General features: G+C 39.2%; 1 protein-coding gene across 2 annotated transcripts in view; it reads left to right on the top strand.

The window, feature by feature from the left end:
- cacna2d1a (calcium channel, voltage-dependent, alpha 2/delta subunit 1a) overlaps positions 1 to 14,465 on the top strand; it is a 108,065-nt gene that overhangs the window by 75,065 nt on the left and 18,535 nt on the right. For both annotated transcript variants that reach the window (XM_085251165.1, XM_085251164.1), the window contains exons 16-28: positions 639 to 701; positions 1,395 to 1,478; positions 1,603 to 1,677; positions 2,302 to 2,373; positions 2,571 to 2,642; positions 2,743 to 2,804; positions 3,154 to 3,230; positions 8,313 to 8,373; positions 8,461 to 8,558; positions 10,313 to 10,397; positions 10,548 to 10,610; positions 12,649 to 12,758; positions 14,195 to 14,269. In XM_085251165.1, coding sequence (XP_085107291.1) covers positions 639 to 701; positions 1,395 to 1,478; positions 1,603 to 1,677; positions 2,302 to 2,373; positions 2,571 to 2,642; positions 2,743 to 2,804; positions 3,154 to 3,230; positions 8,313 to 8,373; positions 8,461 to 8,558; positions 10,313 to 10,397; positions 10,548 to 10,610; positions 12,649 to 12,758; positions 14,195 to 14,269 — 997 coding nt within the window. The remainder of the gene's footprint in view (positions 1 to 638; positions 702 to 1,394; positions 1,479 to 1,602; positions 1,678 to 2,301; positions 2,374 to 2,570; positions 2,643 to 2,742; positions 2,805 to 3,153; positions 3,231 to 8,312; positions 8,374 to 8,460; positions 8,559 to 10,312; positions 10,398 to 10,547; positions 10,611 to 12,648; positions 12,759 to 14,194; positions 14,270 to 14,465) is intronic.

The following is a 14,465-nucleotide window of genomic DNA, read 5'->3' as shown; positions in this document are numbered from 1 at the left end:
CTGGATTTTATCTGACATCTAGTCATTAAAGCAGTATAAAAAAAGGGATCATATAAAATGCATACAAAATTGACATACAAGTTACAAAATTGCACAAAAACAGAAAATGACGTGCAGTAAGGCATTGATATCATATGCTAAGACTGCGTTAGACACCACTAAGCATTAATCTTCTGAGAGCATCTGTTTCTGTCTCTCATATTGTGTCTGATTTTTGTGTAGGTGTAAATACAATTCCAAATTACCTTAATCTAAAATCAAATAAGCTGGGTTTCATTTGAACACCTGACACAACAGTCAATGTGGTTGTAAAGGTATGCCCCCAGACATACAGCAAACATCAGTGAGATTGGTGAGACATGCCGTTTAGCATGATTAAAGTCTACCTTGACCTACTCCTTTAATCAAAAGGGGTCACCACAGTGGGTACCTCCACATGTTTGATTTGAGAGATTTTATTTTTTATGCCGACTGCTTTTCCTGTTTACTTCTTTGGCTTATGTGTTAACCACTAGCACCAATAAATTTCCTGTATGTAAAGCATATCATGGTGTGAACCTGAGATTAGAATTATGAGATTGCTTTTGTTTACACCTGGGAGCGACTTGTGTTTAAACTGTGCCTGTTTAACCTTGCAGGAGCTTGGCCTGGTGATCACTGGAACGCTGCCTGTCTTCAACAAAACCGGCATAGGCTCAAAGGTATCCAGAACCACTGTTGGACTCCTATGTTACCATTTTTTAAAAATCACTTAAATCATTCTCGCCTGCTTTTGTTTTGTGCCTTAACTTATTCATTCTGTGTTCTTTTACATCCTTCTTTGTTGCATTTGACTCACAAAATAAATGTACTGTATGCCTGACACTTTGACCCCATGAGAGGATTTAAGTCTGTGGTTTTTGGATACTCCATAAAGTTTACCAGACCAAAAAGTAAACATACAATTACAGTCTCATCCTTTACTTTTATCCTCTGCTCTCTTGTGGCTCTAACTTACATCCTCTGTTGATGCGGTGGTCCCCCGAAGCTCGCCACAAGAAGAGACTCTAGCATGACGTAAAACAGAAATCAAAATGAGATCAAAACTGCAGATCAGAGTGAGAAATGATCCGGTAGCTAAGTGCTTCAAGATGAGGTCACATGTCTACCTCGAAGGACTCGGGCTTACCTCCACTGTGACTGAAAACAAGCCTGGAAATGCCTTGTCAGTGACTCATTGCAACACGTGACACTATTGGGAATTAAACTGTCCAGATTTCTGTTGCACCCCATTTCCTTGAAATTGTTCAGAATGCACAAAGGGACTTGACTCATCCAAAAAGAGCAGCAGGATATAAAGTAGGAGTTCTTGCAGTGATTTTTTTTAACTGTTCTTTCTTATGGCTTTCTCTTAGAAACCTCAAAACCAGCTTATCTTGGGGGTTATGGCGATAGATGTGTCCCTGGATGATATCAGGAGACTGACTCCTCAGTACACTGTAAGGGCAACACAAATAAAGACACACAGATCCTGTGTATTAATAGGGTAGATATTACATTTGATTATTAGTTGCAGTCCTCTTTCACACAGACATTTGCTCCTCTGTTCTTTTTTTCTTCTAGTTTGGTCCAAATGGCTACTACTTTGCCATCGATCCAAATGGATACGTGTTGCTTCATCCTAATCTGAACCCACAGGTAGGCAGAACTTGTGAAAAATTGATTTGTTTCTCCAAAGATTTGCTTCTTACGTTAAAAACCATTAGATGGTCATAACGCCAGTCAAACAGTCATGAAAAATGGCATTCCTGATTATCAACAGGCTTATTGTTATGGTTTTGCAGCCTGTGGGATCACTTATGTTGAGTTTTAGCAATCATGTTGCAGGATGAACCTTTGCAGAAAGGTTGTGTTTCTGTGTATCAGATGTGAGATGTTTCTTTTTTTTTTTTCTTTGCTTACCAGTCTGCTATAGTCATTTCTGTTGCCAATGGGATGTTTTCTTGGATTTCTACACTGACTGTGTTATTTGGCTGACTTTAGTTGTTTATTATACACAAGTCAGCCATATGGCTCCAGGATGGTGTTTGTTGAAGCGAGGCAACACGGGCGGCATTGAGATATGCATTTTCTTGTAAATGTTGTATGCACAAATTGATTACAGATGATTACAGCAAATTATTTCATAATAAGACTGCAAAATATCAAAATAGTTTCTTGGAAATACATCAGTAAGAGATGATTACTAGTCTCTCCTTTTTTCTTTTTTTCTTTTTTTCCCCCTGCCAACATTTTTGGTACGCAACACTAATTTCTGCGCAGACCGCCAAGTTTCATGAACCTGTAACACTGGATTTCCTAGATGCAGAGATCGAGGATGACATCAAAGTGCAGGTTTGAAAAACACATTTCTCTGACTCCTATAATTGCAGGAGGTCACATCAAAATCAGATAAACTGTAATACAAGGTTGCCAAATATATGGCCTGGATCCAAAAAGACTCCAATCTGGCCCCCTGGACATCTATCAAATGAGTCCTAATAAGTGACGTGTCACTATAGTATCATTTATTTGTAATGTTTGGTCAACAGATAAGAAAGCAAATGATTCAAGGTGAAACAGGAAGTGCGACTATATCTACACTGCTGAAATCAACAGATAAGGTAATTTTATTTGATGATGCGTGATCATGATAATTTGGTCATTTTGTCAGCTTATACACATATATATATATATATATAGTCATAATATTCTTGCCTAAAGCGTTACATCGATCGAGGTCAGAGGATGTACACCTTTGCGCCGGTGAAGGGGACTGACTACAGGTACGCAAAATATTTTGAATATGATTTCGGCGACGGTAGATTTGGTGCATGCAGATGGTAGGCTTTTTAAACCTCGTGCATGTTTTGCATTCGTACTTTACATAGTCATAATTCTGTTTTGTGCTCATTAAAAATGATCTGTGGTAAGGGCAATATCCAGACACAATTTGGAATAAACTTTTGGAAAACCAGAGTGGCTAGTGTCTGCGCAGCTTACTGCATGTGAACTGGTAAATTATGCTTCCTGCTAAAAATACTTTGCAAGCCTTGCTGAAAGATTTGTGGTGGAAGACTGAGGATTTTTTTTCCAAAGCAAAATGTCATGTTTTTATCATTTGTCCTCTCGCAGCCTGGCCCTAGTCCTGCCCGAGTACAGCATGCATTACATCCGTGCAACAATTGGCGACACAATCACCCAGGCTAAATGTAAGTGCCACACTAAATCAGTTCAGTCTCTTTTGCTATTCAAGGTTTTCCACTCATTTATATATACAGACAGTAAATACATGGCAGTGGGTGGAAAATGACTGTTAATATTCTCCAGTGACATCAATGCTCTCCATGTAAGGGCTAAAAAACACTTGTGTGTCTTGTTATAGTTCCTATTCATCACTTATAGCACACCCCATATTTGCTCACACAGAGATAATATATATACAGATAATTCATTTACATGCTCTCTCCTTTCCTGCACTTGTCACGTGTGTATCTATTGCAAAACCCATGTTCAGTTGTGGTGGTGTTCAAAGTTTTTGTCACCAGACAAGCGGGACGAGAGGCTCCAGTGTCCCGTTTGGCACATATAGTACTCATCACTTCATTTAAAGCCAAATACCTCAGCGTGTGTGAGCCTGCCCGTGTGTGTTACCAAGAGGGTATTTATACATTTGTGCTCAGTCGTGAGATGATATACACCAGATCAGAGCGTCCATATGTGTGGCATTGTCGTCATGTCCCTTTTAAGATCTGTCTGTTCCCACTAGTAAAAGATGTCATTGACTTATAGTGTTACTCAAAGGACATTTTTATTGTGTGTCTATATTCATTGCAGCTAGGTTGGAGCCATGCCTGGTTAGAGTCTGCATTCAGTGGACATTTGTGGATCTTGTAAATGCAATATTACTTTTGATTTTGCATATATTACATAAACCTTACAGTCATACTGGTCAAAGCACATTTTAAGACTTCTAGGCCACCACAGCACACTTCTTATTTCAGGAAAGACACAAAGCCTGCTGGATTCTGGCAGTCTGTTATATTTCATCACCTTTCAATAATCATACATGTGGACAGTTTGAAAATGTCTCTTGGAAGGGCTTTTTGTAACATCTGAGATTTTGGTATTGGCTGAAAGTTTTAAAGTTATAACAGTTGATTTCTTTTTCATTACAGTGATTAGTTTTTGATTGCAGAGTAACCTTGCACACACTAGCAACATTAAATAGTTCAGAATAGAACAAATTTAGCTTGATTCTAACAAATTAAATTAATGCAGAGTTGCTTTTGTGCTGAAGTGTGATGCTGTTAGTGTGAAAATTCAGTTTGAAATTAGTGTGCACACACACTTAAAAATGTGTTGTTGTTTTTTTTCTTAAAAAGTTTTTTTTTAATGTGTTTATCCATGAAAGAAGAACCTGCCCATGATCAGTTTAATGATCAAGTCAGTGTGTGAAGGTTAATCCCTACAAGCCTCAGGATCTATAAAAGAGAATGGTCATATTAAAAATGGTCACAGGTGCACTGCAACTGTAACTCTGAGCATTGAAGCCCCACCCACCTGCTGTTTAAACCTTCTGTTTTTTAAGCAGCAGCCAATCAGATTAAGTTACAGAGAAGGAAAGGGAATAGATTAACTGAGGAACTCCACCAAGTCTAAATGTGAGGTAAAAGGACCATAAATAAGAATTCTTTCAGTTGTAATTCATGCAAAGCTTCTTCAATAGAGTCAACTAATAGAAATATGGTAATGACAATAAGAGCTCCACTTTAAATGTAAATGTAAAAACCATTTTGTTCCTCAAGACAAATCAAATGAAGCTTTTATAAGATGACTGAATGAACAGATTTTTGCCACATATCATAACGTTTGTTAAACTGCCCCTTTGTGCTTTCCACAAACTGATTACTTAAACTGTTGGGCACTTTCGTAGAACAATATTCTTATTCAATTTCCCTTTGAATAAAATATTGTGTAAACCCTGTTGGCTTACTTCCTTTCCGGCTCTCTTTTCCCAATTCCCTCTTTCCTCTCCTCATCTTTTCACTGTCCTCCCTTCTTACGTTCTCCTGCCTTCTTCAACTCTTGACCATTCCTGGTGTGTTGGACCCCTGCAGCGTTTTTGGGCAAGTATTCTCCTCCTGTTTTTTGCCTCACAGCCCCTGTATTCTTTGTATTCTCTTATCACCGGCAGACTTTGGATGTAACGTCTTTTCCTTTGGTTCACTCTGTCTGATGCGGCGGACTCACAAAGACGGAAGCATTTTGTTCTAATGATCTGTTTTCCTTCGTATGCTGGTTTCTGATTAATAATGACAGTTCTGTGACACTGAATCAAGCTGCTATTTGCTCTGAGAAGCAGTGCTTCGCATGCAATGTGGACCCACAGTGCGGCGCAGACAGTGTGTGCGGGTCTGTGTGTGCAAGTGTGTATTTAACCCCCCACCTGTTCCAATGGCCCTCAGATGTGGTTTTGGCACTAACCTACTGTAGCAGGAAGAACAGAGGACAGGATGTTTGCATTATTTAAAGGTGAAACCATAAAGGAGAAAGCTGTGAGTCTGTACCCCGAACATGAGTTAGTGTGAGTCTTTGTTTTCCTCACTTTTCTCCTTTTTGACTCACTTTGATTTTTACAACCTTGTTAAATAACTCCTAATGAAAGACAGGATACTTCTGAACACACTAAGCCTCGCCTCTTCTGTCTGCCCTTCTGTGTGCTTTGTCATCAGTTTTGTCTTGTTTGCAGGCATCGAATCCAAAAGTCTCAGCAGAACATCGTTAATCTCTGAAACTGAAGCCTGGCTTGTCTGCTTTATTCCTTTTCAGAGAGTCAGAGCACTGTAAATGTCAGTTTAAAAACACAGTTCAAGTCCAAACCATAATCTCCCAATTCCCTCATCTATTTATCACGCATTTGTTAAGTCGGTGCAGATTTTTATTTCTTGTTTGTGTATGAGAGATCGATTTATGCTGAAATCCAGAGTTACTATGAATGAATTTAGCATTTTAAAGAAGCTCACAAAACAAGCCAAGGGTTTTTATTACATTTTTTATTTAAAAGCCCAAAAAGTAAATTAATTCCTCATTTCCCAAATCTCTCTGCTATCCATCATTACTGGATACTTTGTGGGATTAGTAAGCAGTGACTGAATATAAAAGAAAAACCACATGGGTGCAGCTATTCCCCAACCATGACTACCAAAGAGGACAAGCAGCAGCCGTGTCGCCGTGAGAAATTCTGCTGCATCATATAATCAACAGAGAAAAATGTTAAGGTTAAACATTAAGGTTACGATCCGCGGCATATATTTCCCGCTTCATTTCAATGCACCGTATTTTTAATGCAAATGCATCACAGAAGTATTTTAACTCCACAGATTTATGCTATCGCCAGAAGAATGCTAATCCTAACGCTAAAAACACATATCAAACCTAACTTTAGAAACCGCATTTTAAGCCTCTCTTTGTGTTGTCCATCAGCGCTGTCTCCATTTGCATCCAAAGGGCTAAAAACCTTTAGTTCGAAATGCAATATTTCTATTCAGGACTCGTTCTGTGAATAAAATATTGTCACCTTTGACCCCTGTGGTTTTACCCTGTCTTTTCTTTCCCCTTTCTTTTCCCTCTCGTCTTTACCTCCCTGGGGGATGATTCGCTTGTTCATTCACTTTGTCTCTGCTGGGATTTTTTCCACTCCAGGGAAAAATGGCAAGTATTTTTTCCTTTACTTTCATCTCTCTCCTTCTGGTTCCGAGTCTTAGCGGTCTTTTATACGGCACATCTGGCCAAGTCTGTTCTGGTGTATTTTTATTTTTGCCTTTATACCTGATTTTCACCTGTTTGTGCAAAATTTGAATCTTTGCGGTCTGTAAACACAACTTTTGCCTCAGTTAGTCTAGCTGTACGAGTTATCGCAGCCCCTTATCATTACCAGAACACCAAATGGTGTGTTTGTGTCGATGCTGCTGGTGTCCTGACAGATGCAAAAAGTATGTTCCTTGGAAACTGAGCTGTGACTCAACATAGACGATAATCAGATAAGCTTCTCAATTGTGACGCTTCGCAGCAATTTCTCGTATTTAAAGAAAGTCTAAACGTGTTTCAGCATGCAGTGTTTTGAAGGGACATATTTCAACACAAATTACAACATTTACCTTAAACCTAACCAAGGAGTTTTTAGTTACAAACTTAAAATAAATTAAAATACCAAATGTAAACAAAGTCAGGGGAATAAGGAAAATACCTACCAAGCTACCAAAGAGAAAAACAGACTGCGGATGATCAAACTTGTGACTGTCTTCATTGACATACCCACAACCTTCTCATTGTGGGGACTTTTTTTAAGAGACCTGTTATCTCTCATTGCCAAGACATACAGGGTTTTAGATCGTTTAATACATTTAAAACAAGATAACCTGATAAATAAATACAAAATGCAGTTTTTAAGGGAAAAAAGCAAACCTAAAAAAAGTGGAAAAAGTAGCCGCCACCTAAACCTAATAACTGGTTGTGCCACCTTTGACAACGAGAACTATAATGAAGTGCTTCTGCTACAAGTCTGAACTTTGACTAGGCCACTCCCAAACCTTCATTTTTTTAAATTAATTAATTAATTTCTTTTTAGTCATTCAGAGGTGGACTTGCTGGTGTGCTTTGGGTCATTGCTGTGTTGCATGACTCAAGTGTGCCTGAGTTTCATGGGAAAAAATGCCTCCTTCATGATTTTCTGGTAGAGAGCAGAATTCATCATTCCATTACTGCAACCTGTGCAGGTCGTGAACAGCAAAGCACTCCTAGAACCCCTTGAAATGCTGTGTTAGTTTTGCTGCACGTAATCTCTTCATTTCAAATAATATTTTATCAAAACTCGTGAGGATCATCAAGATGCTTTTTTTTAAATTTTGGTAAATTTAGTCAATCACAGTTAATTCATGTTTAATAAGAGGGGCAATTCCTTTTTCACATATAGCCAGGTAGATTTGGATAGCTTTTACCCCTTCGTAATGGAAGTCATCATTTAAAAACTGCATTTTGTAATTTCTCTGGTTATTTATTTTAGTCTAAAATTTGTATTATGACCTGAAACATGTAAACGTGAAAAATATTCAAAACATATGAAATAAGGAAGAAGGTTATAATAATTTTTTCACCTTTTTGAGGTATCAGTCTCGCTCAGATGGAACATCTCATCTCAATCTCAATATAGTGACTCTTATTAACTTGTCTATTCTGAACCTAATTTTGAACCTTTATTGGGGAAAACTCATATTACTTTATACTTATCGCAGTTTCTGAAAGCCTCATGGCTGACAAGTTTGATGAATATGGCTACACACTGATTGCACCGAGGTAAGAAGGCACAGACAACTTTTTATAAAGTTACTTCTAACATAACTTTTACTCAGTATGACTGGAGAATTGTTCCATTGCCAACAGAGATTACTGCAAGGACTTAAAGCCTGACGCCAACAACACAGAGTTCCTCAAGAGGTTTAACGATTACATTGACAGGAAGACTCCAAACAACCCCATGTGTAAGTATCAAAAAATGAAGAAATATTTACCACAATTTTTGTCCATTTTGCATGTTCTTGGTGCCTATGGTTATGATGTGAGCACTGTTTGTTATAGTAGGTGTACATGAAAAAATAATTTTATTTTTTTACTGGAAGAGTGCCAACCCAAACATACTCCCAGAAGTCTCTCTTTCCAGTGAAGTACAGGTCTGGCTGGATGGTTTGGTGTGCCTGACTAGGCAAAGCTTTGTAATGTTGAACCCCTCTGTTCGTGTTACCCATTTGATGCTAACTCTAAAAGTCTGACCATCACACGCCTGACTGCACATGTGTGAGGCACGTCGGCTTAGATGTGACACACACACACACACACAGTATTCGATAGCAATATGCCTTCCACACCCCACCTATAGCCGCTCGACCTCATCCAATTACTCTGTGTTTGTGAGAAAGAGCAGGACACGTCAAGCCGAGAGCGTGAGCGGAGCAATAAAACACAAATCAGGGACCAGTGGACCTTTTCCCTAACATCTGACCAATGCATTAACATCCTTGCCATTTCTTACATGCGCTCATTGATATGGATCACTCTTTTTTGGGGGGGGGGGGGGGCTGAGTAAACCAAAAGGTCCCCTGATATTTATAAAAGCTCCTATATTGTGTTCCTTGGTATAATTTGATGGTGTGCATTTAATAACTTACTTCAAACATCTCAACAGGATCAATCCAATAAAACTTTTCACCCAATTGAAATATTACTTTCACCATTATTAGCTGCCAGTTTAATGGAGTCCATAGAGAGCAGAGAAGGAGAGAGAGAGGAGGCCCATGTGGACTGTTGGGGGTTTGAGCATCGTTACACGCTTTACTTGGTTAAGCCACTGCAGTGGCGAAGAAGTTGAAGTACATTAGGAATTCCTGGGCTGCCTCCAATAAAGAATCTCTAATGAAAAACACTGCACAGAGAGGGAAGGTGGAGTAGGAGGGAAATAAAGTGTTACACCAGCTGTTTTCTCTGATGTGTGTGTGGTGTGTCATAAAGGTTGGAGGAGGTGGAGGGGGTGCACCGACGAGCCTCGATGTTAATGGACTGAAGAGGGTCGCCTGTGGGTTCAAAGAGGCGGGCATAGCAACAAAAAAAGAAATGGACGAGCAGCTTGTATCATATGTTACCTTTGTCATGTGGTTTTTCACAGAAGACCGCAAAATGGTTTTTTTTTGGTAACACCTGTGCTACCCTACCACCTACCCCAGAGAAGGAGGCGTGTGCATGAAAATGCGTGTTTCATTCCTACAGTGCTTTAATACTTTTTATCTGTTTCTGATTTTAAGACGCTCTTTTCTTCAAAGAGTAATATTTGTTCTGAAAATTTTCATTTGTGACATTGCTTCAGCTTTATTTTTTCAGCTTTGTTTCCATTTGGATCTTTTTAGGTGTTTGTGATTTTGGTAATATCTCAGTTTAATCTTGTTCCCTTCTCTCAGTTAGTGATTTGGTTCTGGATACATAAAATGTGATGCAAATGTTAAAATATTTCCAAGCATGTTTTTGTTTCTGACAGTATTTCTGTTTTTCTCACAGCAGAGTTTGTGGTTACTCTCTATTAATGCTCCACAGTTTTCTTTTGTTTTTATTCCACATAATTTTCTAAAGTGCAACATCAGCTTATTGAGATGAGACAAGACTGATGCCTAACAGAAGTCTACCGACTCACTCGCATATTATTCCAAAGGTAAAATACTGAGGCTCAAAATTCTGTTTTGCTGTTTAGGCAATGTGGATTTGGTGAACCGATTGCTCCTCGATGCTGGCATCACCTCCGATCTAATCAAGATATGGAAAGAAAACGATCCGATGTAAGTGAAGCACCGGTATTTGGTAAAGAATGACCAGGTGGAAAAAATTGAACACAGGTGGTTCAAGTATTTCAGTTAATGTCAAAGATAAAGCACATTCCAGTTTTTGTAACGGTATGCTTTACAGCTTTATTTTACTCTGCTTGTCAGAAACGGTGTCATGTCCAGATATGTTGCGACTGAAGGAGGGATCACACGAGTCTACCCCACAAGGTATTTCTTAGATGATCAAGGGCAGGGTTGATTTAGGATCATGGGAAGAAATATGTAGTATGTTTAGGATTATCTGATAAAGTATTATGATGTGGTCTGCTTATAGAGCACCAACTTACCAATGTAGTGCTTGATTTTTAGTGGTTATGGCATAAAGTCAGATTTGTTATGTATGTTTGGATATAAATGTATATCCATTTACTGCTGTATGTCAGTGGGTGATGGTGGTATAAGCTGAGGAAAGTGGCCCATTGGACCTTATACTTTGGTCCCTAGGTGCTTGACCCAGCTTCTCCTGGGGATTGCCAAGGCTTTCCCAGGCCAGATTGGATATTTAGTTCCTCCAGCAAGTTCTGGGGTTTCCCTGGGGATCCTACCAGCAAAACATGTCTAGAATACCTCTACATAGAAGCATTCCAGCCATCTTAACTGGTCCTTTTCTGTGAGAAAGTCCAGCTACAGTATTCTGCCCCTCCTCTAGCTACCTAAACTTCTAGAGTGATCCCACAGAAAAGTCAATATCCAGTTAGTTCATACACCTTGAGTAAAGGTCGAGCAATAGCTTGACAAATAAATTTAGAACTTTGTCTCCATCCCTATATCGCTCCTATCAACGATAGTGGAGTCAAAAAAGTGGCATCTTACTATATAAGTCACATGACTAGAACTCAACATCCCGTCTGTTGTTTAGGATACGATGGAGATCATGAAACTGTAAAGAGCTTTTAGAAAATCCCAATAATCAAACGGATGGTGACAGTAGGAAGAAAAAAAACTCTTCTTCGGTTGGGGATGAGGGGAAACAGAACAGAGAGAGAGAGGACAAAAGGTATACTAGAGAGAGAGAGAGAGAGAGTCCAATCTATTTTTTTCTCAAGGATTGTTGCTGAAAAATTGTTTGCTTTCATTTAGCACCCTTCAGAGTGATGAGTGATTTATGGGTTGCTTCCCATTCTGGTAAAACCTGTATTTTACTGAATCATTTCAGGTTCAGTTTTAAGGAAGTTTTATTCTTACTTACAGGATAGGGTAGCACGATCTGATATCCTCGTGTTGGTGTTGTTCCCAGATCATCATACTAAATGTTGTTCCAGGATCAACATTGCAAGTGACCAATCAGAATGTTGTGACGTCATACTTTTGCGACTTCGGGAAAAACCGGCGTAAAACCAAAAACTGTACTTAAGCTGCGAGAAACCGCCTCTGTCCGCCGATCAACGGACCCTAACCCTAACCGTAACCCTTTAATAAACAGTAAGCAGAATTGATATTGTCCTTGCAACATTGGAATTGCATAAATGCACGAATGGCTTGGCGCGCAAAAGAATAACGTCACAACAATGTGATTGGTCACTTGCAATGTTGAACCTGGAACAACTTTTTCATGATGGTCTGGGAACATCACCAACACGAGGATATCAGATCATCCGGATAGGGTAAGTCATTGGCAACTCTGGTCTGTGGGGTACCGCAAGGCTCTGTCCTTGGACCACTTCTGATTTCTTTATGCATATTACCCCTGGGACAGGTTATCTGTAGGCACAGTGTTTTCACTGCTATGCAGATGACACAAAGCTTTACATCTCTTTAACACTAAAGGCAGTCATCAAGTTAATTAACTAATTTTATATCCAATATATTGAATGCTAGATGGCACAGAACTTCCTGCAGCTAAACATGGATAAGACAGAAATAATCGCTATCATCTCTTCTTAGCAAATGTTTAAAATTTGTTTTTAATTTACCTGTTTTTTTTATTTTCTTCTCGCTTTTTAATCTTCTCCTGCTACCAGCATTCCCCTAATACAGTTTCATCTTTATCTCTTCTTTAAATATTTTATTGCTATTTGTTTCCTATCTTGTTTTTGATTTTTGAAAGGTGCTCTATAAATACATTTTATTATTACTGTTATTAAATGTGAGCGTGATAAACAAAGAACTGCAGTTAGAATTAGATCTATAGATATTAGAGTCAAAAATGTGGTCGTGGTAGTATTAGATTGGTAATATTTGAATGCACTCGTCTTTATTTTTACAGTAATGGCCTGGACTGGACTGGACAAGCGGAGACGTATGATTTAAGCTTCTACAAGCGAAGTTTGGACAACGATCTGTACATCTTCACTCCAACTGTATTCGAAAATATTTGTGAGTAACAGCTACTCGGTTGTGTCATCACCTAAGAGTTATTCTCTCCCAAAGACAACTTTGGCTAAAATACCTAGAAAGCCTCTTTGAAGATCCAGCTCGTCCGTTACTACTCCACGTCACTGTGTAACATATTTGTGCAATGCCGTACAACCTGCAAAGTAAGCTAAAGAATGACTGGCTACAACGCAGTCACCAGGGTGTTCAACACAGTTCAGTGTTCACAAACATATCAGTGTCAAGCTATAAAGAGGCAGACACTGTCTGAGCTCTAAATAATTAGCTGTTAAATCTCTCTATCGGGGGCTTGTGGGAAATAAACCCACAACAAGGCTTGAGCCTTTACCTCAGTTCTCACCTTTGTCTTGACTTTCACCTTCACAGAACTAAATGGTTACAATGTATTGTGATCAGATCTGGTTCTCTTGTGCTCAGATTGTGATTCTAACTTAGAGTCACACTCAGTAACTAACTTATTTTTTCTGAAGTCAAAAGCGCTTCAGTAGTATACAGTGTTTTTATACAGTAAACCATACAGTTGTATGAATGAGTCACTAAAGGAGCATCAAATGGACAGTTTAAAAGAAAGTTGAGTGTAGTGGGTGAGGGGACAGCAGTAACAATTTTGTGAATTGTCTGTGAAGGTTCTCTGTCATCTAGGTCATGATAGTCCAAGGAGCTTGGAAAGAAAAGCGTCTGGACTTCTTTAAGTTGCTTGAAGACATTTCACGTCTCGTCTGAGAAAGTACAACATAGAAGAGCCACCTCGACGGGACAAGACTCGGCAGTCCATCTCCATCTAAAGGACAAAGGTCACTCTTTCGAGGAAACCAATGTTGACATTATGGACAGAGAAGACAGATGGTTTGAAAGAGGAGTGAACAAAGCCATCTATGTCCACTGTGAACGGCCCTCTTTGAACAGAGGCGGTGGTTTACGACAACAACTGTCTGCCATCTATAATCCAGTTCTGAGATCCCTTTCCAGACGCTTTAACTCCCACTCACATCCCGGGCCTTTTGACTTCAGGAAATCACATGATGGGGTGGGGCAAGGTCTCACAATCAGTTCACCCGAAAGCTTGGCTGATTGTGACCCACACCCGTTTTCACACCTTAGCTCGTGTGATTAGGTAGAGGATCATTAGGGGGTCCATGTCCCTCTTGTGGGGACACTCCCACAGGGCTTAAATCTGGGACTCTCCACCATTTGATCATAGAAATGAAGAAGCTTCTCGGATGAGAAGTGAAACGTCTTCAAGCAACTTAAAGAAGTCCAGACGCTTTTCTTTCCAAGCTCCTTTGACAGTTTTGTGAATTGTTAATTTGTTTAGTTTGCTAACTTTTAACGATAAAGCCAGTAAATTGTTAGTAGCCATAAAATGAAAATGTGCACATACCATTTTCAATGCAGCGTTTCCTTGGTTTTTCTTGTAGCTCAATATGAGGGTTCAGTTCTAGTGAGTAAAGCAGTAAACCTCAAGATTGACGATACCACACTCAAACCAGCTGGTAAGAACACACGTGCACAAATACAAATCACAACCCAATGAGTGTTTACATATTTAAGGCCCATTTCTCATGCTCCATCTTTTATTAAACCGCCTACACATAAACACACTTACGCTTAAAGCGATGCATCTTATTTATAGATCCACACCCTATAGTGTGAACTTCTTTTCCTCCAACAACACTTGCTGCTTCTAAT

The sequence above is a fragment of the Mchenga conophoros genome, linkage group LG17, assembly GCF_057382185.1.
Source record: "Mchenga conophoros isolate Kocher_MC1m ecotype Shallow Benthic linkage group LG17, M_conophoros_male_GT1.1, whole genome shotgun sequence".
NCBI lineage: Eukaryota > Metazoa > Chordata > Actinopteri > Cichliformes > Cichlidae > Mchenga > Mchenga conophoros.
The sequence above is the reverse complement of the archived record's forward strand: the minus strand, read 5'-3'. Positions and strand labels throughout refer to the sequence as shown.